Raw genomic sequence first — 23480 nt, forward strand, 5'->3', positions numbered from 1 at the left:
GGCTTTCGAAAGAGTCTCAGGTGAGAATGATAGCTCCGAGGCTTGATATTTGGGGATACATTAAATAAAAAATAAAGTTATAAAAGTCAGCTTGAATACATTTCTCATATGCTACCTATAATTTGATGTTTATTCAAAATCAGTGCCATGTCTGATATGCTGACATATGAAATTTAATTTAAAAAGCAACCCTTTTAATCTTAACTATTAATTAAAATGTATGTTATTGAGTGTGACCTCAAGGTAACAGGTATTATGTGTTAGGTCAGGATTGCTAAAGGGGATGTAGAAATAAAAGAGGAGGCCAATTGTCCCTTATTCAGAACAAGGGAGGCAGCTGTCTCTCCATCCATGTAGAGTCGGTGCCCTGGGGCTCAGGGGCAGAAGAGGGAACTTTTGGGAGAAAAGTTTTATTGGTGGGTGTGTTTCTGGTGGTGCCAAGGCCTAGTGATCACAGTGGATATTCTCATTACTATGTTGGCTTTCTTGGTAGGCAGGTGGTTTCTGTATGTTTTTAAAGGTTTCTCTGTTCCTGGCTGTCCTGGAACTAGTTCTGTAGACCAGGCTGGCCTTCAACTCAGAGATCCACTGTCTCTGCCTCCTGAGTGCTGGGATCTAAAGGTGTGCGCCAACACCACCACCCAGCAGGTGTTTTTTATCAGAAATGCCGAGGTGGGAGTTTTTCAGCGCCTTCGAAGTTCACTGTTTTAGGTCATTAAGTCTAGTGTTGTCTGAGACAGGGTCTCGAGTACCCCAAGCTGGCTTCCAACTTGTGAGATGGCTATGTTGGTTGGTTTTGTTTTTGTTGTTGTTGTTTTGGTCAACTTGACACAAACTAGAGTCACCTGGGAAGAGGGCCATCAATTGAGGCATTGCCTCCATCCGTGAACTGTGTGTATAACTGAGACTTTTTTTAATTAATGAAGTTTGTGCAATCTTTGTGATTGTATAATCAACCGGTCTGATAACTTTTTGAAGTACAAAAGCCCACCGATCCGGTGGCAGTGAGTGATGAAGCCACTTTCCTCCTTCCAGGTTTTCCCCACGACGGACACATTTACAGGTAACACAACCAGCTTTCTAATAATTTGCTTCCAGGCGATGTGAAGCCTATGGAACTTGGTTTGCTATAGCGGGTTGATCCGTGAAACACAAAGGTTGAAAAGAAAAAACTTTTTCCTTTTCATTTCTCTTTTGTTCTTTTTCTTCCTTTGGGCTACAATTCCTATCCCTCCACCACACAAACGTTTGGGGAGGCGAGGCTCGTTAATTCAGGGAGCGTGAGCAGTCCTGGGGCGGCCGAGCTTCTCTTGGCCTAGACGGGGCTTGCTCTTCCGTTCCATAGGATGACGCTAGCGTGGGTTGCGCGCACTGCGGACAGCCGGGGCGGAGGCAGGCGGCCTCGGCGGACGCAGCAGGCGAAGCCCCGGCCTACGGCCTAGAACGCGGCGGGGGGCGGGGCGTCCCGCGCGGCCTTCCCGGCGTGCCCCGCGCGGGGGTGGGGGACTCTTATCTTGAAGGACCGGGTGACTCAGCCGCGTGGCCCGGGCGGGGGGCGGGGACGCGCTGTGGCCGGAGCTCAGCGGGAACCGGCGGCGGCGGCTGCTCGCGTCCCGAGCGGCTTCGGGGCTCCGGGGCCGAGAGCGCGGCGTCGGGGGACCGGTGAGTGGCGGGCCGGGCCTGGCGGGCGGGCTGAGGATGGCGGCGGGCGCGGAGCGGCGGCCTTGGGGCCCTGCGCGGGCTCCTCCCCGGCCCGAGGAGAAAGGCCCCGGGGCGAGCGAACGGCGCGGCCTCGAGGGGAGCCCGGGCTGGGGAAGGTTGGTCACGCTTCCCACGGGACTCTGGACCCTTCCGTCGGGGCCTGTGGCCCCTCTGTCGTCATCGCAGGCCGAGTGCAGAACCGGTAGTTTTCTTGCCAGCAACAAGAACTTTTATTTTTTTAGAGCAGACAGAGTCTCAGGCTTGTGCCGTCAAAAAAAAGTTCCCTTCGTGGGCATTTGTCATTCTTTCTGAACATTCCTGGGTTGGGCGCCGATTTACTATTTGGAATTAAATCTTATTCTATAAATGAGAATTCAGCAAACGAACAAGACAAATAAGGAGCTCTTTGGCCGGCTTAAGAAGATGCATTTCACGGTGCCCGGCTGCTAAGTCATTAGTTACCAGGAAGTTTGATATATTTTTATCTTTTTAATGGTCTCCCAAAGTGTTGGAATAATACTAGTTGTGGTGAATCTCTTTTTTAATTGATTTTTATTGAGCTCTACATTTTTCTCTGCTCCCCTTCCTAGTTGTGGTGACTCTTGAATTAGAACGTCAACCCCACTCCTAAAGAAAAACAAACCCTAAGTAGCAGGTCTCAAACGTGCTTGCCCCCGTTAAAGGTTGCAGGGCTCTACACGGCTCTCAGAAACTGATTCGAGACATCTGGGTGGGCCCCTGAGTCGGCAGTGTGAGCAGGCACCCACCCCCTCACTTGGGCGGCACTGGTAAGCCGGGACCAGACCTTGGGAAACCAGAATTAGCTTGGCCTGAGAATAGTAAAAAAACCGTCCAGTGCCTTTCCCTTTTTGTTGACTTACTTGTCTCGGTGCTTGTAACCAGACAGGAGTCGAGAAGCCCTGACACCGGAAGGCAGTGTGAGAAGGGATAGTATTTTCTGGAACCCTGACATCAGGGTAGGAAATGGCTTTCATACATATCCTGTTATTGCCTTGGTAGGAGAAAGATCATTTGTATCTGGCTAACTTGCCCTGTTTCTTTCCGGAGCCCGTCGCTAGGAGCTAGGAGCATCAGAGCGGGAGCTGTGCCCTTAGGTCGAGTCTCCCTCCCCAGCTGTCTTCACCCCACTGTACCAGCTCCGCAAAGTTCCCATTGCCTGTTGGTCTTGAGTTCTCTGGGATGTACACCAGCAGATGGGCGTTTGGTTCTTCACTTTCTGAATGTCTGAGTAATGCCTATCTTATGCAAAACACTGAGGCCATTTTCTGAGCAGGATCCCAAATATGGCCCAGATTTCCCTTGCCCTCTGGCAGAAATGAGGGTTGGATTACCTCCACATCTGCTGAAAGGTGTTTTCTACTTCTTATTGCCTCTTCTGATAGGCTCCACAGGTGGCCTTAAAATAAAGTAGCCGTAGTTTTTTGGCATTTTTCTTGGCTTTGGTGTCTTTTTGGATGTCTGGCTTCACTTACTGATGGGTTGTTGTTGTTGTTGTTGATGATGACAACGACGACATGCAAATGTCGTGCTGTAGTACTGATCATCTTCTCGCATCCGTCCCAGATCTGACCTCCCAAGCTTCTGTAGCTAATTGGAGTGGGAAATGGAAGCGAACTGTTGGAGTGTTCAGTGATGAAAGTGGGAAGCTCAGTCACTGGAATGTGAAACGTAAAGGACTGAGGGACCCTGTTATAAATAATGGACCTCATATCGTCCTCATCTCTCAGGGAAGTAACCCGAGATGAGGTAGAGTGCCTGCTCCGCTTGCGTGTGAGGCCCTAGGTTTGGTCTGCAACACGAAAGGCTGAGAGATGAGACGGTTCCTAGCCTGCTGTTCTTCCCTCTTAATTATCTTTTTAGCGGCTTCGAAAGGGAAAGGGTGCAAAGAAGAAAAAAGTGAAGACAGTGGAGAGACTTTCCCATGACCACAAAGCCAGTGTTAATCCGGGACCCTGGGGAATGTGTTCTGACTGTTCGGGAGGGATGAAAGTGCCAAGAGCGCTCAGTCACTAGGTCGGGAGCTGGAGATGAGTAGCCAAAGGGCGAGGGAGAGCACGCAGGCAAAGCCAGCTCACTGTTTGAAAGAATTAATAGAGAGGGGCGTTGAGCAGTTGCGAGCACGGCAGTGTCCAGAGCGTCTGCAGCTGTGCTGGGCTGCTGTTGCCACCGTCAGGTAGTAGGTTGGGGTTCGCGTGCATGTCTGCCTTTAACTCATGCTGTGCCCTCGAGATGAGGATGTAGGTGCTGGGAACGGAATCCAAGTCTACAAGAGGCTCTTGATTACTGAGCTATCTCTTCAGCCCATTTTGTTTTCTGAGAAAGAATCATGTGTAGTTCACACTTAAAAAAAAAAAAAAAGAAGATGGAGACCGGGCAGTGGTGGCCTTTAATCCCAGTTGTCAGGAGGTAAGGCAGGAGCATCTCCGAAGTTGAAGGCCAGACTGGTCTACAGAGTGAGTTCCAGGACAGCCAGGGCAGTTACACAGAGAAACCCTGTATCAAGAGACTTAAAGAAAGGGATGGTGGTGGTGGTGGAGAATTTTGCCAATTGGACATTTGGTGTTGGAATTTTCTTTATTATATTTGTGATTAAGTTACTAGGACTTAAGCTGGGCAGGGTGGCAAATACCATCTTAGTACTCAGGAGGCAGAGGCCACCTTAGTGGTGAGTTCCAGGACAGCCAGGGCTACAGAGAGAAACCCTGCCTCAAAAAAAAAAGCCCTAGGATTTTTAAGACTATTTTCTGTTTTATTTTTCTGTTTTATTTTGAATTGTATGTTCATCCAAAAATTTAATTTTTGCCATAACTACTAATCTTCCAAGTTTGTGATGCTGGTCATATTTGTGTTCCCAAGACAGGTTGGGGGGCTGGGGACATGTCTCAGTAAAGTGCCTGTTGTGCAAGCATGAGGGCTGAGTTCAGATCCCTGGGACCATGGAAAGCCAAATGCGGCACTGAGAGGTGGAGACAGCAAGACCAAGGCAGGCTAACCAGCCAGGCTCGTCAGCTGTGAGCTGCGGTTTAGTGAGAGCCTGTCTTCAAAGATAAGGTGGAGTGTGTTAGAGCAAGACACCAGATGTCAACCTCTGGCCCCCACAAACATACATGGATATGTATACCCATGCACACACAAAGATACAGCTTGGGTGTCCCATATACAGAATACTGTGTAGCAAAATCCAGATGGTTTTGAATTTGGAAGTGTTTGCATATTTGGAGGTAGGACTTATGTCATGAAAGTCATTCGTTTTTCTTTTTTCTTTTTTTTTAATATTTATTTTTTATGTATACAATATTCTGTCTGCATGTATGCCTGCAGGCCAGAAGAGGGCACCAGACCTCATTACAGATGGTTGTGAGCCACCATGTGGTTGCTGGGAATTGAACTCAGGACCTTTGGAAGAGCAGGCAATGCTCTTAACCTCTGAGCCATCTCTCCAGCCCGAAAGTCATTTGTTTTATATACACATGGTCTAAAGGTATTTTGTGATATTTTTAATACTTTTGTGTATGAAACAACTTTATAGTGTATAATTTTCTATTAGTGGTTTCATATCTAAGATGAAAGTTTGGGGGTTTTAAAGCATTTCAGATTTCAGAGTTTTAGAATTTACCATATTTCCCAGACATGTAATTTATTAGTAGTTTGAGTTTTATTTCTGTGCACATGTCTGTATGTGCAGGCACAGGTGTATGTTCATGTGTGCACATGCATGTGTAGGCCGTAAGACAGCCTTGGGTGGTAGTCAGGACGAGCCCTTTACTTAGTGCGCCTTTAGAAGATTTCTCATTGAGGGAATTTACGTATCTCACTCCATCCTTAGGAAGTACAGTCTTGTGGTTTTTACTGCAATCATAGATTGTGTAACCATTATCACCATTTTTTCCTCGATGAATTTTAGAACTCCTATAGATTTTCTTCATCTGTTTTTATTTGTTTTTGTTTTTTTTTTTGGGACAGGGTTTCTCTGTGTATCTTTGGAGCCTGTCCTGGAACTCACTCTGTAGACCAGGCTGGCCTTGAACTCACAGAGATCCATCTGCCTCTGCCTCCCGAGTGCTGGGATTAAAGGCCTGCGCCACCACTGCCCGGCTGGGAGAACAACTTGCAAGAGTCAGTTCTTTCCTTCCTCTCTGGGGTTCTGGGACCAAACTCAGGTTGTTAGCTTGGGCAAGTGCCTTTACCTGCTGACTCCGTAATTTGGTAAACTATCAGTTTATAGAACCCAGGCTTTGGGCCTGTTAATGTTGGGCCAGTTCTCTATCATTGACAGCACCGCCTCATCCACCCCCACCCCCACCCCCCCTTAGGCTTTATTCTCTGAGACAGCCTGGGACACAGTTTAGGACAACACCCTGGCACGTTTTCTTTCTCTAATTTCTCCCCTTCTTTTCTATATATTCTTTGGGATTGAGGAAGTATTTGTTAAGAACATTTTGTCGTTTTGGTTCTTTTCAAGTATGCTTATTAAAACTGTTGACCTTTAACTTGACTTAAGGTTGCCTGTGTTGTGTTTTGTCATTCAGTTGAAAATAGTTCTCCTGTTTTTTCCTCTTGTGGTAGGGTTTCTCTGTGTAGCCCTGGCTGTCCTGGAACTCCCTCTGTAGACCAGGCTGGCCTCGAACTCAAGACATCTGCCTGCCTCAGCCTCCCCAGCCTGGGATTAAAGGCATGAGCCACTCCTGTGTCTTGTTGGGATTTCCTTTCCCTTTTAACCCGGATAACTCCGAAGTGTGTCGCTTTTTTTTTCTAACACTTGCAGATCTCGGTTTGTGTTGCTGATTACTGTGACCCTGTACTTGGAGAGCATAGCTGTAGTGTCAGCCCATTTAAATGTATGAGGCCATGTTGCCTAATCATGTTCAGCTCTAGCCAAGTCTCCAAGAATGCTTGGAAATGATGCTCTGCAGTCCTGGGTGCAGTTGTCAGACTTTCTGTACCCAGAGCAGCAGGATGTTGTTGACTTGTGCCTGTTTATCAGTGGCTTTAGTAGAACACAGCCATGTTTACTCATTTGTGATTGCTGATGGCTCTTTGCACTGTAGTAGTGTGGCCTGCAAAACCTAGAATGTTTACTGTCTCATTCCTTACCAGAAGAGCTTACCATTCCTGTTGGAATTCTTACTTCAGGCTCCCTGCTGAAAACTTTGCCTGCCAGGAAAGGACCCTATAAATATTTACAGGGTCCTACCCATCAGTGAGCCCTTTCCAGTCTCCCACAGCACCGTGAGGCTGACATGTTTGCTTGATGTCGCCACTTCCTAGCTGCTGTTTTCTGCTTGGCTTTATATACAGCCTCTTGGCAATTGTTTCTAAAGTGTCTGCTTTCTGAAGAGGAAAATGGTAAGAATCAAGCTTGCTTCAGTTTTCCTCATCAGCCTGGAGGACTGAGTGTGTGTGTGTGTGTGTGTGTGTGTGTGTGTGTGTGTGTGTGTGTGTGTGTGTCTGTGTGTGTCTGTCTGTCTGTCTGTCTGTCTGTCTGTCTGTGTGTCTGTGTGTGTGTGTGTGTGTGTGTGTAAGGGATTGTGGGCTGCTTGTGGGGAGAAGTGACATGGTAAGCTTTATAGCCAGTATGCTTTAAGGGTGGGTGTAAGAATTAGAAGGTGAGGGGACTGGAGAGATGGCTTAGCAGTTAAGAGCACTGGCTGCTCTTCCAGAGGACTCTGGTTCAATTCATAGCACCCACACGGTAGCTCACAACTGTCTGTAATTCCAGTTCCAGGGGCTCCAACCACCTTCTCATACAAAGTATATACAGGCAAAACACCAGTACACATAAAATAAAAAGTAGATATTAAAAAATAATTGGAGAAAGGGAAGGTAAAAATGAGAACTTAAGTAGCTCAAGTCAAAATTTACTTGTTTTATTAACATATTTAAATTATGTATACTTGTTTGTGTGGCTATGTACATGTAAGTGCAGGGGCCTATGGGTGCCAGAAGAGGGCATTAGATCCCTATAGCTAGGGTTAAGAAGTGAGCCACTCCGTGTGGATGCTGAGAACCAAACTCAGAGCCTCTGTAGGACTGGTGTGCGTTCTTAACTGTGCGTCTCTTCAGCGCCGTTGATTTGCTGTTATTTTTATATAGTCTGAAAAATTCATTTGTGTATGTGATGTCTCTTGGTCACATTCACTCTCGTTCTTTCCCTCCCACTCCCCCGGTCCCTTCCAACTTCATGCCTTCGAGTTTAGATATGCTGCCCATGGGACCATCCACTGGGCATGGGCATCCTGCCTGTGATCACCTCCTACTTCATGCTAGAATTCTCAACTTACTTGATCTTGTGTAGGTGACCATATCTGCTAGGGTTCATGTGTGCAGCAGTCTTGTCTGGCTGAGGACATGTGTGTTTCATAATGACCCTTACCTTCCAGTTCTCCTATTCTTCTGAGATGTTTCCTCATCCTTAGGGTGGCGGTTGATATAGAGGTCTTCTCTCCAGCCAAGCATTAGCTGCTGTGTGTTCTGCACTTTGAGTGGTTCTGAGCATCTGTGCTGGCCACCACTCACTTTAGTATGGCTTTAGGTTGTGATTTTTGGATGTTTAATTGTTGCAGGCATGCATATGCCGTTTTTTAAAAAAAATATTGGCAGAGCTGGGTGGATTAATCCCAGCACTTGGGATGCAGAGTCAGGTGGCTGGGTCTACATAAGTGAATTCCAGGATAGCCAGGGCCACACAGAAAAACCCAAATAATAACCAGAGGCAGACTTTGAGCTGTTGAATCCCTTTTGCCACCTCATCGTTCATGGCACGAGTGACACCAAATTATGTTCCACCACTTAGTATGTAGAGATCATAGTGCATAGCCAGGTGGCACACGATTTTAATCTCAGCTCTCAGATCTGAGCTCAAGAACAGCCAGTGCTAGCAAGAGAGACCTTTGTAGTGGCGCCTTGTCTCAAAACAAAACAAAAATGTTTACTGTAGCAGCTTCACCAATTTGTAGTGGTTGGTCAAAGCCATCTAGATCCACTGATGTCATAGATGTCTTTAACCAACCATTACAAACCCCAGAAGTCCCTGGGAGCCAGTCTCATGATTTTTTTTTAAGATTTATTTATTTATTATATACACAGTGTTCAGCCTCCATTTGTGCCTGCAGGCCAGAAGAGGGCACCAGACCTCATTACAGATGGTTGTGAGCCACCATGTGGTTGCTGGGAATTGAACTTAGGACCTCCGGAAGAGCAGTCAGTGCTCTTAACCTCTGAGCCATCTCTCCAGCCCGTTTCATGATTTCTAAATCATACACATTCCTTGTCTTCCAGGCTTCCTCTCTAAGAATGAATGTTCACCAGGGCAGTGATGGCGACAGGTTATTGCAGCCAGAGTTCAGCTGCCTAGGAGATGAGACCTTAGCTGCCCCTCAAGAGAAAGAAAGCAGCAGCTTGGTGTCCTCTGGACTTCATATTGTCACTTATCCCCTAGCTACCAGGAGTGAAGGTACAGCGATGGGGGTTTTCTCGCACCCAAACATCTGCTCAGGAGGAGTGCAGATTCTTAACCTGAGCATATCTATAGTCAGTTCATTGGTTTGGCTTGCATTTCACAGTGGATTCAGCTGACATTCAGCCTGGCCCATCCACCTGCATAAGTGTGTAAGACAAACAGCTGGGAGTTTGGAGTCAGGAGGCGCATTGACCTTGCTGTGGTCCATGTCAGCTGTAATATGAGATCCTCACTCCCTGAGAGCTCTGCTTGTAAAGGAGTGAACAGAGTTGTCCATGGTCGTCCTCCCTTAGAGGGCTCTGGATCAGTGTGGATGGCGGGACAGTTCCTGATAAGCTGTTGTGGGTGGGCTTCCGTGGAGTCTTTAACTGTGGCTGACAGGCCTGTGTCACTGTAGACTGTGCTCTTGAACTCAGAGCAGCCTTCCTGCCTCTGCCTCCTGAGGACTCCAGTGACGGGCATATGCTATCATACCTCACTCTCAGGTAACCTTGATAACTTTTTGTTTCTTTCTTAAGCTGGAACTTGGTTTATTTGCATTGTTGGTGTTTTTGTTTTGGTGGGGTTCTGTTTCTTTTGTTGTTGGTAGTCTCCTCCTCCTCCTGCACAACCAGATGGGTTTTTTGCTGTGTAGCCCTGGCTGTCCTGGAACTCGCTCTGTGGACTAGGCTGGTCTTGAACTCAGAGATCCGCCTATCTCTGTCTACTGAGTGCTAGGATTAAAAACATGTGCCACCACACCTGGTTCAATTGGCTAATTTTTTTTTAATATTTATTTTTTATGTATACAATAGTCTATCTGTATGTATGCCTGCAGGCCAGAAGAGGGCACCAGACCTCATTACAGATGGTTGTGAGCCACCATGTGGTTGTTGGGAATTGAACTCAAAACCTTTGGAAGAGCAGGCAACGCTCTTAACCACTGAGCCATCTCTCCAGCCCCAATTGGCTAATTTTTAACTGGCTGGACTTTTTATCTTATTTTTCAGCCTATAACTTTAAAAAGGTAACCACCATTTACTGAGTACAAATTCATACAAATTTTTACATATATATTAATTTTTTTCATTATTTTGTATGGATGCTTTGCCTATATGCATGTCTGGAACCACATGCATATCGGGTGCTCATGGAGGCCAGAAAAGGGCATCAGATCACCTAGAACTGAAGTTTCAGATGATTGGAACTACCTTGTGGGTTCTGGAAATTAAACCCAGGTCTCCTGGGAGAGTAGGCAATGCTCTTAGTCACTACTGAGCCATCTATCCAGCTCATAGTATATTCGTTAGAGCAGAGGTTACAAAATGGTCCAATTTGGCTAGAGCCATTTTCGTTAAGATTTTAGGGTTTTGTTTTTGTTCTGGGGGGTGACTGTTGTGCTTTTGTTTTTTGTGACAGGGTCTCCGGTAGCCCAGGCTGGCCTCAGACTTGTTACGTAGCTGACCTTGAACTTTAGATTCCCCTGCCTGGACCCAATTTGCCAGTGCTGAAGTAGTGCTGTGGTCACACATGGGGCTTTAAGCATGTTAAGCAAATACTCCACTGAGTGGGGAAGAGCTCCTTGTTAATAAAGCTTTATGTGTGTTGTGGCATGCACAGGCAATTGGAGGGCAACTTTATGGAGTTCTCTCTTCCCACCTTTACGTAGGTTCTGAGTTTGAAGTTTGAAGATGTACTGTTTGGGGGCCCACCAGAGACGGCCTGTCCTGCTCTGTCACGGTACTCTTGGTGTTTACATGCTGGTCCTCAGGACCATGTAAACCACTTGTGTCACATGGCAGCACTGGGGAAGGAACAGCAGGGATCAGAAGTTCATTGTCATCCTCAGCTTGTAGCTTTAGTTCAAGGGCAGCCTAGGCTTTACAAGACCCTGTCTCAAAAGTAGAGGAGATTTTTAAATAAATAATTGAAAGAAAAATAGCTTTTTGGTGATAGGACAAAAAAATGAGATTCCAAGAGTAAATCCTGGCCTGGAGAGATGGCTCAGTGGCTTAAGAGCACTGACTGCTCTTTCAGAGGACCCGGGTTCAATTCCCAGCAACCACATGGTAGCTCACAACTATCTGTAGTTCCAGTTCCAGAGGACCTGACACCCATGGCAAAACACCAGTGCACATAAAATTAAAAAAATAAAGAGTAAATCCTAATGCCAGTTCGCAGTGGGGCTTTGCAGCTGACAGCAAGGTCTGGGAGACCGAATGCTGATACGGGTGGGGCCACGAGGATTCTCACGCAGTGAGAATGCTCTGTTCTGGGAAGAAAAAGACTTTCATTCTTTTTCTTTTCTTTTTTTTTCCCCTGAGACAGGGTTTCTCTGTAGCTTTGGAGCCTGTCTTGGAACTAGCTCTTGTAGACCAGGCGCCTCGAACTCACAGAGATCCGCCTGCCTCTGCCTCCCAAGTGCTGGGATTAAAGGCGTTCGCCACTACCGCCCGGCTAAGACTTTCATTCTTTCTGGCAAATTAAAAAACAAAAAAGCAGTCCTGACGTCTGAAAATTGAGTTTTAGCACACTAGTTCCTAGAATGCAGATACCAGTGCTCGGGCTGTAGCCGAGTCTAGAGTAAACAGCACAGGAACCTGGCAGGCACGAGGCACTGGCACACAGACCCAGCCCTGTGTGACCGAGTGTGATGGCACTTGCCCTGACCCCAGCACACAGAGGTAGAGGGAGGAGGACTGGAAATCAAAGGCTATCTTCAGCTACAGAGGGTTTAAGGCTAGCTTAGATTACACGAGATCCTGTCTCAAAGACAGTACTGGGCTAAGAATGCATCCTGCTCTTTCAGACGACTTGAGTTGTGTTCCCAGCACTCAGGTTGGGTGGCTCATAAGCACCTGAAACTCGAGCTCGGGGATCTGACTTCATCATCTGGCCTCCTTGGGCACTTGAACACATTCACACTCAATCCACAAACAAAATCTCAAATAAGAGAGCAAGGGGATGTAAATATTACTTAGAGGTGGAAATGAAACAGAAGTATGTACCAGACTTCTTAGGGGTACCTACCAGCTTCTAAATCAACACTTAATACACCAGTACTTGATATTGTGAATGCTTGGCCTTATTTTAGCTCTTATTTGAGTCTGTTTCTCTGTTTTGCCTCCGGCTTTTTACCTTTCCTTCTGTATACCTTTCACTGCTGCTCAGATCTGGCTGGCAGCTGCCTGGCTTCTGGCCCTGGATATGTCTTTTCTACCTTGTTCTCTTTTCTCTCACTTCTCTGCCCACCAGACCCACCTATCCCTCTCATGCTTACCTATTGGCTGTTTAACTTTTTATTAGACCAATCAGGTTCCTTAGGCGGGCAAGGTGAGACAGCAGCACATCTTCATGTAATTAAACAAATGCCGCACAAACAAATGTAGCACATCTTTGCCTCTTTAAAGTGATATTCTGCAGAAGTAGGAAGTGGTTGCTTCTGAACACCAGCTTTTGGGGATTGGCAGGAGACTGCTAGGACACCACATAAGCCCTGCTCTTTGGTCCAGTCTTTCACTGCTGACTGCACTTAGTTTACTCTGGAATTTCAATCACTTTAAAGTGTGGGCATTTCTGCCTTTAATCTCTGTCAACTGCATATCACACACATGCAGTAAGTGTAAGGCTCTAGTTTTGTGAGCAGTGGTGGTGGTTTGTTTTACTGGTTTGGGTTTTTCAAGACAGGTTTTTCTGTAACCCTGTCTGCTGCCCTGGATTTGCTTTGTAGACCAGGCTAGCCTCAAATTCAGAGATCTGCCTGCCCCTTGTTTTAGAGTATCTAGTTTTGTTTTTAATTTTCCCTAGAACTGACATGGCTTCATTTTTCTCTCCAGAAGTTTGCGCTTTAGTTACTTTGTTATTTTTCTGCTCTTTCAGACTTGGCACTTGACTATGCCCCTCAGCCAGCAAGCCTTCAGTATCCTCACATAATGCCACTTCCTGAAGACAGCAGCAAGGGCTCGTGCTTCCAAACTGGAAGCAAGCGGAGCCATGAGCCCTTCATTGTTTCAGAGAGATTTGGGAACAGCGGCGTAGGCTTCGGAGGTAGCTCTCACTCCCCAGCCCCAGAAAAAGTGACGCTTCTTGTAGATGGCACACGCTTTGTGGTGAACCCTCAGATTTTCACCGCTCATCCGGACACCATGTTGGGAAGGTAATGACGGCTTCCTTCTGTGTGCACTCCGTTTCCTGTGAGGAGAGGTGTTTGGCCTCACATCAGATGCCACGCTGCACAGAACTCGGCACAGGGCTGGCTTTCCTCCCTTCATGCTTCAGTGGGGAAGGCTAGGACAGCTGGTGGGAGCCTGGATGCTGGGAAGGTAGTGTTTGCACAGCTGGATGGGGAGGAATCTCAGGAACTGCCGAGCCTCACCCCACACCTCTTTTTTTTTTTTTTCCCAGAGAGGGTGTCTCTCTGTAGCTTTGGACCCTGTCCTGGAACTAGCTCTAGTTCAAGGCTGGCCTCCAACTCACAGAGATCTGCCTGCCTCTGCCTCTTGAGTGCTGGGATTAAAGCTGTGCACCGCCACTGCCTGGCCACCCCACCCCTCTTTAAATGTTGCACAGGTCGGAGATGCTAAGTTGAGTCCGAAGTCATGTTGTTTTCCTTCTGTGAGAAACATTAGAAATGATCCACATGGCACAAGAACAAGGATGCCATTTTAGAAAAAACATTTGCATTCCACCCATTTCTACTTGGGGTCTTGTTTTTTCGTGGGGTGAGGGGGTGGGTTAGCAGTGCTGGAGATTGAACTAGGAACCCAGCCCGTCAGGCATGGGAAGCGAGCACTATTGAGCCAAAGCCCTGGCCTGTTGCCACTTTATTTCTTAACGTGTGTTTTGCCTGCAGGCATGTGTGTGCAGTACATTTATTCAGTGTCTGCAGGGGCTTGGAGAGGGTGTCAGATCCCTGGGACTTGTTCCTATGGTTGTGAGCTGCTCTATGGGTGTTGGGAATCTAACCCGGATCCTGAGTTTATGGTGAGTGCAGGCCTCCTCATGAAAATGTCAGGTGTAGAAGAGCCTCACACTGGTCTGAAATTCATGGCTGTTGGAGTTGGCCTTTTCAAAAGAGAAGATGAGCCAGGAAGGGATGCACTAGGAGCTGCTCCCTCAGTTGGTTTACACTGCAGAGGCCTCTACAGCTTCCTCTGCAGTTGCCACTACACTGTGCCTGCTGCCACAGACAGATGCTTCCTTCTTTTCCTTTTGCCTGAGGGAGTTTCCTGAGGTATGTATTCATCTGTGAGGTGTCAGGTCCTAGTGCTATGCTTTTGAATTATGCTGCAAGAGTAGGGCCATGTGTAGGAAAGGGAGAAAAGCTGCCTCTGCAGAGTCCTGTTGCTGTGTCTTTCAGGATGTTTGGACCAGGAAGAGAATATAACTTCACGAGGCCCAATGAAAAGGGGGAGTACGAGATTGCAGAAGGGATCAGTGCCACTGTGTTCCGCACAGTGCTGGTATGCAGTTCTTTCTTTTTCCGTCCCCCACCGTGGCATTCATGCTGCATGTTGCACCCTTGTGTGCTCCACAGTTGTATGACTGACTCTTGGTCTCTGGTATCCAGTTGTTTTCCCTTGTAATTGGAGACTGCTTTTGCATTTCCCAGCTGCCCAGACCTGAATAATCACACAGAAACTACATTAATTACACTGTTTGGCCACTCAGGTGTGTTTCTGGGTAGCTCTTACATCCTAAATTAACCCATTTCTAGTTTATATTTTACCACGAGGCTCATGGTTTGTTACCTACATCTTACTTCTGGAGTGGCTACATGGCATCTCCTTGACTCTGTCTACTCTTTTCAAATTTCCCACCTGGCTTTACTCTAAGCCATTGGCCGAAACATCTTTATCAACCAGTAAACACATATATACAGAAGGACTTAGTAAAATTACATATGCAAAACAGTTATCAAGCAAAAATTATACTTATAATATTTAGTGTATTTACATTTGGCAAATTAAGGAAAATACTCTTATCTATCCTATCTTTGTGAGCCTAAAATTTTATACCTAATTTATCTCTTACCATAACTAAGGAAAACTATCTATGTTCAACTCCATCAAAGACCCCAGAAAGATACATTACCTAAGTTAAACAGGAAGTACATTGTAAGAAACATCCAAAACTCTAGAATTGACAAAGACATCTCACTACCTGGACAGTCACCCAAAATTCTTCTGTAATGTTGGGACCTGTGGTGTCTATATTCTGAAGGCCCATAGTATCTGGCAGACTTTTCCATGAAGCAGGAAATTTGAAAGACTGTTCTGCCTATATTGGCAGTTTGTCAGTCACTTTCTTCAGTGTCCTTCAGAATGTCTGGCAGACTCTTCCATGAAGCAGGAACCCTGAAGGACTGTCTGACCTCCTTTTGGCAAGTTCAGCAGTCATTTTTCTATGGATCCTGCATGTCCAGTTTATACAGCATATCATCAGGCAGCCAGGCAAAAGCAGTTTCTTGCCCTAATGGCTAACTCCATAAGGAGCCTCTTTGATCCCCATCATCCCCTGTGAAGTAATTGGTGCTGCCAGAAGCAGACCTATCTCACTGTCAAGAGAAGTCTAAGTTCTTAAAACCTTTTAAATGCCATATTCTGTAGTCTTTGAAGTGTTGAAGATTATCTGAAATATATCTCTGTATCTAGAAACCCTAACATGACTAAAAGTTTGATTATTATAAATAACTATTACTCTATAATTTTAAATTAAACATACATTTTTAATGAGCTGTCTAAACATAATACATTCAACAAGAGTAGAAATACTGGCCAAAGCAGCTTTATTCATCAATTAATAAAAGCAACAGCATCATGTACAGAAGGATATCCCACATCATTTCCTTCTTTATTTTTCCTGTCTATAACTTCTAAGTCCTTGCTCAGTTGCATTCAGTTGTCAGGATCTGCTTAAACTTGGGTAGATGGGAGCCTAATGCACTGAGCAGTTGACTCCAAGATCTTACCGTCTCGGTAGCATTAGAAGTGTGTAGGGTTAGAGGAGTCATTCCCATGCAGTTTTTTTTAAATATTTATTATGTATACAATATTCTGTCTGTGTGTATGCCTGCAGGCCAGAAGAGGGCACCAGACCTCATTACAGATGGTTGTGAGCCACCATGTGGTTGCTGGGAATTGAACTCAGGACCTTTGGAAGAGCAGACAATGCTCTTAACCTCTGAGCCATCTCTCCAGTCTCTCTCATGCATTTCTTTGCCTACATTTCTACTTTGCAATCTGTTCATAGGATTATTACAAAACTGGCATCATCAACTGTCCGGATGGTATCTCTATCCCAGATCTGAGAGACACGTGTGACTATCTCTGCATTAACTTTGACTTCAACACTATCCGCTGTCAAGATCTGAGTGAGTATGGAGCAGCTGTTTGCCTCTCAGCCAGTGCACGGTCACTGTGCTTAGCAGTGTAGGCGTGTGGAGCGTGGGTTGAGAACCAGCACAGAGGTGGACATCCTGCTAACTAGCCATTGCTGCTTTTACATTAAGGGGTAGTGGGGAAGTAGAGTAAGCGAAAGAAATCAGCTGGGGAATGTGGCTCACAACCATCATTCCAGCACTCAGAAGACTGAGGCAAGAGGATGACCATAAGTTCAGGGCCAACATGGTCTACAGAGTGATACTGTCTTAAAAGGCTGGAGATGTCTCTCAGTTGATAGAGTGCTCACCTAGCATTGAGACCCTGGGTTGCTGCGTGCTCAGCACCAAATACTAGGCATGATGAGTCAGATCTGTGATTTCAGCATTCAGGAAGTGGAGGCCGGGAATGAAAGTTATGAATCTAATCTGACCATCTAGTCACTGGGCTACTGCTTCCCTCTTGAGTAGGACCATGGCATCATCTGTGACAAGCAGGAGTACTGAGTGTCAGTGAGGAAAGGAGCATGGTTACACTGAACAGCATTAAGTATATAAATCTAATTATCACCTTGGGGCAGGAGCTCTGTCATACAGTGAGTGCCTCATCTCTGTATGTCCTCTGTGATGGTGGCAGTGGTAGTCTCCAACCCAGCAGCATGGGTGTAGACAGGAAGTGGGTTCATCTACCTGTTCTCTTCCCAGGTGCTTTACTTCATGAGCTGTCCAACGATGGTGCTCACAAGCAGTTTGATCACTACCTCGAGGAACTGATTCTGCCCATCATGGTGGGCTGTGCCAAGAAAGGGGAGCGGGAGTGCCACATTGTCGTGCTGACAGATGAGGATTCTGTGGACTGGGATGAAGACCACCCCCCACCCATGGGGGAAGAGTATTCCCAAAGTAGGAGCCCCTGCAGGGTGTGGATGTTTTCAGCTAGAGAAACACTGCCTAGAGTAGTAGTATCCAGACCTGAGGGCAGACACCACTGATAGCAAGTGATGGGCAGAGCATCTAGAGGGCAACCGGCACCTATACAGGTCTGTCCTCTGCTGGGACCACTCTCTTTCGTCAGATGCCGAAGTTGGGGGTTAAATTCTCACTTAAATATTGTTGACCTGGTAATAATTCACAACTTAAGTAGTGGGCTGAGAAGTTTACTCATGAGAAAAGCACTTGGCATGCAAGTGTGAGGACCGAGTTCAGACCCCAGAACCCAACAGCAAAGCTGGATGTAGTAGCACGCACGTCTGTGATCCAGAGCTGTTGTGGTGAGATGGGAGGAGAGAAAATCCCCAGAACCTCATGGGCCAGCTCACCCTACAGTGCGCAGCAGCAAACAGCAAAGCAGAGACCCTGCCTCAAACAAGGTGGCGGGCAGACTGACGGCCCAGGTTATCCTCTGGCCTCCCGCACGCACGCAGAGGCAGATGCACTAACCCACGTTCATGGTGCACACACACACTTCATAGAAGGATGAGCACTTAAAGGTGTGTTAACCCTGCTCTACCTCAGTTTCCTTAGGCCTGGTTTTTAGCCTGGCAGGGGCAGTTGGATCTCTAGGGCCAGCCTGGTTTATAACATACGTTCCAGGACAGCCAGGGCTACGTAGTGAGAGGAAAAACAACAAAAACAAAAGGCCGAGTGTAAGCTGGTTTGCTGCTTCCCTTTCAAAAGCAGCACTCTGAAGCTTCCCCCAGCAGACTGCAGCAGTCCAGGAATCCCAGTATTCGGGCTGCTGGGGTGGGGGCAGGTGTTCCACATCGAATGCCATCATGGGTTACATAGCTCCTGTTGATTGTCACCTCACTCATTCCCTCTGTGACTAACGCCAGCTTTTGTGGACTTTGTTTTCAGTTCTTTACAGCTCCAAGCTCTACAGATTCTTCAAGTACATTGAGAACCGAGATGTTGCTAAAACAGTGCTAAAGGAGCGGGGCCTGAAGAACATTCGCATTGGAATTGAAGGTATTTAAAGTCTCCCAGCACTCAGGAGGTAGGGGCAGGTGGATCTCTGGGAGTTCCAGGACAGAACTACATAGAGAAAAGCCCTGTCTCAGAAGTGTCAGCCAGCGATAGGTTGGGTCTCTGGGTGCTGCTGTGCCTCTGACGTGGCTCACAGGAGCTTGAGGACACGCACACTTACACTGCATGCACTAGAGGGTCCTGCCTTAGTGCCCTTTGTCCTGGGCTTGCATTTGCCTTTCCTCTAGTCCTCAGTGCGCCTCAGGAAACTAGGACCTGGGTGAATTCAGAAGGCGCCTTGGGCACATCTGAGCAAGAACATGTTTCTGGGATCTACAATTATCCTTTTGAAAAACAGCTTAAATTTAAGATTTAACTGGGCAGTGGTGGCTCACGTGTTTACTACAGCACTTGGGAGGCAGAAGCAGGCGGATCTCCAATTTGAGGCCAGCCTGGTCCACTGAGGGTGTCCAGGCAGCTGCCTTGTCTTGGGGCAGGTGTGGTTGCCGCCTGGGCTCCTGTACCGTTTATCTCACTGCCGCACTCTGCCTTTGGCTCTCAGCACTGCATGTTTCTGACTCAGGAAGTTTAAATTAAAAGAAACTTTTGAGATAATTCCTCAGCCTCTCCATTGCACATTGTCTTTGCCTGGTTTCTGAGAAGACCTGAGGACAGGGTGATAGGGAACCCCTTGTCCCTGTGATCTGCCTAGCCATTGTGGCTGAAGGCACTCCAAATGCCTGGCTGTGCCTCTCTGCTGCTGTAGCCCCTTCTGGGTATCTGACAGCGTTTGTTTTCCCTTAGGTAAGCATTTCACATTTCCTTTTTTATTTAACCATGCTTTCTACACAAGAACCTTACTAAGATGACAGAATATCTGTGCCCTGGTGAGGCTTTGTCCTGTGGTATTGTTTCCAACAGCTAAAGGCTCTTGGAGTTAGTGAGTGGCTTCTCTTCCCTTTCCAATAAAAGGGGGAGAATAGCAGGACAGTGGTGGCGCACACCTTTAATCCAGCACTTGGGAGGCAGAGGCAGGAGGATCTCTGTGAGTTCAAGACCAGCTTGGTCTACAGAGTGAGCTCCAGGACAGGCTCCAAAGCTACAGAGAAACCCTGTCTCGAAAAACTTAAAAATAAAAAAAGGGGGCAGGAAATCCCTGTTACTTCCCGCAGACCAGTACCTTCTAGGGGCAGAGGAGCCTCAGGGAGACACTGGTCACTTGTCATAGAGCTTTTCTTGCTGTCTTTGAATTTGGAAGTAGATGTCAGAGCAAGCACAGTCTACCATGATTGTGACTATAGTCTTTTCCCATTGCAGGGTACCCTACCTGTAAAGAAAAGATTAAGAGGAGACCTGGTGGGAGGTCTGAGGTTATCTACAATTATGTGCAGCGCCCCTTTATCCAGATGTCCTGGGAAAAGGAGGAAGGGAAGAGTCGCCATGTGGATTTCCAGTGTGTTCGCAGCAAGTCCCTCACTAATCTGGTGGCTGCTGGAGAGGACGTCTTGGAAGACCAGGAGATAATAATGCATCACCCGCCACAGGTGGACGAACTTGACCGGCTAAATGCTCCACTCTCTCAGATGGCTTCTAATGACTTCCAAGATTAGGGACAAATAAGGTCTGCCCCTCACCAGAGCGCTTCTCTGTGGGTGCCCCCAATCTGGCCTCCTGGTTTCTCACCCCAAGGAGATGCTTCCTCCTGTCTGTTTCCATCCCCTCTCCATCACTATTGTGCCCCTTTCTCAGTCTGTCTCTGGTAATCAGATGACCAGCTTAGCCGGCCTGGTAAACAGACGCTGGGTCTGTTGCTGTTGGTTGAGTCTTGTACAGCTGCAGGAGAGGAAGTGGACTCCTGTTGTCTCACGGTTGACACAGAAGCCCACATCCTTTACACCCAATGGGTGGGTTTTTGCCTCAGACAAATTGCTTAATAGCAAAAGGACCAAATGTCAGAGACAGTCTGTGTGCTGGGGCAGGTGTCCTCTGCCGCGGAGGTGTGCCAGGGTGGATTGAAAGGTAGTTCCTGGGTACTGCACCCAGGTGCCATCTGGCTAGAATGTCTGAAAGGAATTCCCAGGAGCTCAGGCTCAGCACTGCTCTTCATTAACACAGGAACAGTCTGACACAGGAGACAGGTCTGCAGCAGGAGAGCGGTGGCCAGCAGTGTTAGTGCAGCCTTTGGCCTCAGGGAGTCAGAGCCATGGCTCCAGGTCAGGCCTGCAGACTGCACCCAGGGACAGCGTGGTGCTGTGGGTATGGCAGGAGACCTGGTGTCTGAAGATGAGATTTTTGCTTGGTACCTTCCTGTGGGCAGCAGGAAGGACTATGGTGAGCTCAATGGAATCAACTGTGCAGGCCCTGCTTGTGTCCTCATACCAACACATTTTCTTTTTCTCTCTCTCTCCCTCCCTCCCTCCCCTTTTTCTTTGCCCATTAGCTGCTCAGACATGGTAAGAAAATGATACCACTGTCTTCCCCAGGGTCAGGTCCAGGCCTTGTCTCTTGTTCACTCTTACATGTGTGGTATATGGCAGTCCAGATCACTCCTCAGCCCCCTTCCTCTGACATTTCCTTGGCTGTTTGCAGAGTCAAGCCAGACAGCAGTATCTGAGATTACCTTACTTTGTGGTAGAAGTTGACCTTTGAGTCGGTCCTCCACCCTGGACACTTTCCCTTCATAGGTGGTGCATGTAAGCTGTTTGCTTCAAGTTCCTTAAAGAACATGGTTGGTTTCTTAAAGTCTGCTTCCATTAAGTACTGTATAGTATACTACTTGATGGCAGAAAATTCAGGTTTGGGAAACCCCTCTCTCCAGAATTGAAGAACAAGAATGTTCTTAAAAGGGTGTGTTCGTTTCGTGGCAGCATCACAGTTGGAGTTGGTGTGAAATCTTTCTTGCTCAGAAAAGAACTGAAGGGTAACTAAGCAGCCCTGGTTTTTGTGGTGACTGGTGGTGTCTTGGTGAGGCTCAAGGCCAGCATCCAGAATACAGGTTAAGGTTATCTGTCCAAAAGTTACTTCTGGGAGGCTGATGGGCTTGTATTTGAGGTCAGGTCTGGCCTTGACTTTGTTGGTGCTACATGTTTGTCCACTCAGTGACCAGCCCAGGCCCTTGTTCAGTGGTGCTTCCTATGTGCTAATTGATGGCCACTGGAGTATGACTGTGTGCTTGTGTGGTGTTGAGCAGTCCTTTCTTTGTCCTTTAGAGTTGGTTCACTGCCTTCAGCCCCAAATAAGTTACCGTGCTGTGGCTGCAGACCATGGGGTTTGAGTAGCAGGCAGTCTGAAGGCTGGCCAGTGCCATGGGATGCTGGTGACTAAAGGAAAGCCTGGGACAGAGGCCTTGGGAAGAGGAGGCTCCTTTTGCACCCTTAGCCCCACCCTTCCCTAAATTTCAGTGTCATTTGTAGTTTGGTGCCTCCGGTCAGCCTTGCCTGCTGTTCCAAAGTTGGGATATTCTTTAGTGCTCCCTGCAGGACTAAGGACTGGGTTACAGTCTTTGGAGTTGGTTATTGGCTTTATGAGTGAGAGGACTGTGCCAATAAAAAAAATGGATTTTGGGCTCATGTGTCTCTTGCAAGTGCCTGAATAAGTAAGTCGTGTTGTGTGTACAGAAACAGCCTCATGAAAAAGTGACTTTACCTAGAGTCTCAGAGCATCTTAGCAAGATTACCTACACTCGAGGCTTGACTGTTCAGTGTCCTTGTATGCTGTGTAATTGATGAGAAACACCTGCCAATAAGGCCCTGGAAAACAGAGACATAGCATTAATTTGAAAATTACATGGCTCTCCATGGTGGAGAAAGGTGACAGCAAAAGTTGAAGATTGAAGTGACTGGGTACAGTACTCAGCCCCTTGGGACAGAGAACAGGCTGTGAGGGCAGCACAGGAAGAGGGGCATCCTCAGAGTCAGGATGTGTGTCTTCGGGAGAATGAATGTCCAGAGCATCAGACTTCAGCTCAAACTGTGTGCTTGAGTTTGTTTTTTGAGTCAAAACAAACTGCAGCTTCTGAGGTGGGTGCAGGGAGCACAGCAGAGCGCTGCCACCTCCCCAGGAGGCAGAGCCACTTTTGTGTCTGGATGGGATCATTTCTGGAAAATTATTTTCTCCTAATGGCAAAATGCTTGTAGGTTTTGCCTCTTACTTTGTATTTACTTTTGAAGTTGCACTTGTTCACCTACCAGTGTTTACGGAATCCTGTATATGGGATGCTTTTTCTATAATAAAGTATTTTTATTTGTGTTGTTATTAATAGAAAAGAAAATGACAGAACAAACTTCTAAACTAATGGGTGGTGTCCACTGCCCAGGACAATGGGTTCCTTACCTTAGGACACAGGCTTGCCTGAAGCCTGCCTTGCTCTTCCTCTCTGCTGTCCTAGGCTGCCGTCTTGAGTTCACAGTTAGTTGCCATTGGAGACCCGACACTCCAACTTAGAATTTGGCAGCAAGGGAGACAAGGTCTTCCAATATTCCTACAGTGGTCCGGGGGATTAAGAGGCAGGCACTGGCAGAATGGTAGTCAGAGCTTTGGAGAGTATCGACGAAGCCCTCCCAGATCTAGCAGCACTGGCTGGCTCTGAGGACTGGGTTCAGTTGAGTCAAAGGACTTTGAACTTTGTGTAGCATGAATAAAAACCCAGAGACAGATGCTGGGGTTTAACCTGAAAATCAGAAAAGCAAAGCAGCCAAGCCACTAGAAAGCTCTTTCCTCTATGAAATCTTGAGGCTATATCCCACCCTCTCTCTAATGCAGGGATTAAAGGCATGCACCTGTCCAACAAAAGCTGAAGGTAGGAGGGCCCTCCATAGTCTCTCTGAATACCAACTCATATCAGCTCCAAGACAGCATCTTGTATTAACAGTGCAATGATCCAATACCTCTCTCTGGACAGAGATAGAAAGGGGCCACCAGTGCTCTGCTTGCTTGTATTTCAAATCAGGTATCTGTTTGTTTTTTGAGACAGTGTTT

General features: G+C 47.1%; 1 protein-coding gene across 3 annotated transcripts; it reads left to right on the top strand.

The window, feature by feature from the left end:
- Positions 1 to 1530: 1530 nt before the first annotated feature.
- Kctd20 (potassium channel tetramerization domain containing 20) lies at positions 1531 to 22757 on the top strand. Of its 3 annotated transcripts, XM_075979716.1 has the most exons (8): positions 1539 to 1662; positions 9001 to 9175; positions 13040 to 13316; positions 14520 to 14622; positions 16412 to 16532; positions 17244 to 17441; positions 18396 to 18506; positions 19821 to 22757. In XM_075979716.1, the coding sequence occupies exons 2-8, from the start codon at positions 9016 to 9018 to the stop codon at positions 20111 to 20113; spliced, it is 1263 nt and encodes a 420-aa protein (XP_075835831.1). In that variant the 5' UTR covers positions 1539 to 1662; positions 9001 to 9015; the 3' UTR covers positions 20114 to 22757. The 3 variants fall into 3 exon arrangements, with proteins under 3 accessions (XP_075835832.1, XP_075835831.1, XP_075835833.1); XM_075979717.1 differs by lacking the exon at positions 9001 to 9175 and having other exon boundaries at positions 1531 to 1662; XM_075979718.1 differs by lacking the exons at positions 1539 to 1662; positions 9001 to 9175 and adding an exon at positions 6948 to 7068.
- Positions 22758 to 23480: the final 723 nt, after the last annotated feature.

The sequence above is a fragment of the Microtus pennsylvanicus genome, chromosome 7, assembly GCF_037038515.1.
Source record: "Microtus pennsylvanicus isolate mMicPen1 chromosome 7, mMicPen1.hap1, whole genome shotgun sequence".
Taxonomy (NCBI): domain Eukaryota; kingdom Metazoa; phylum Chordata; class Mammalia; order Rodentia; family Cricetidae; genus Microtus; species Microtus pennsylvanicus.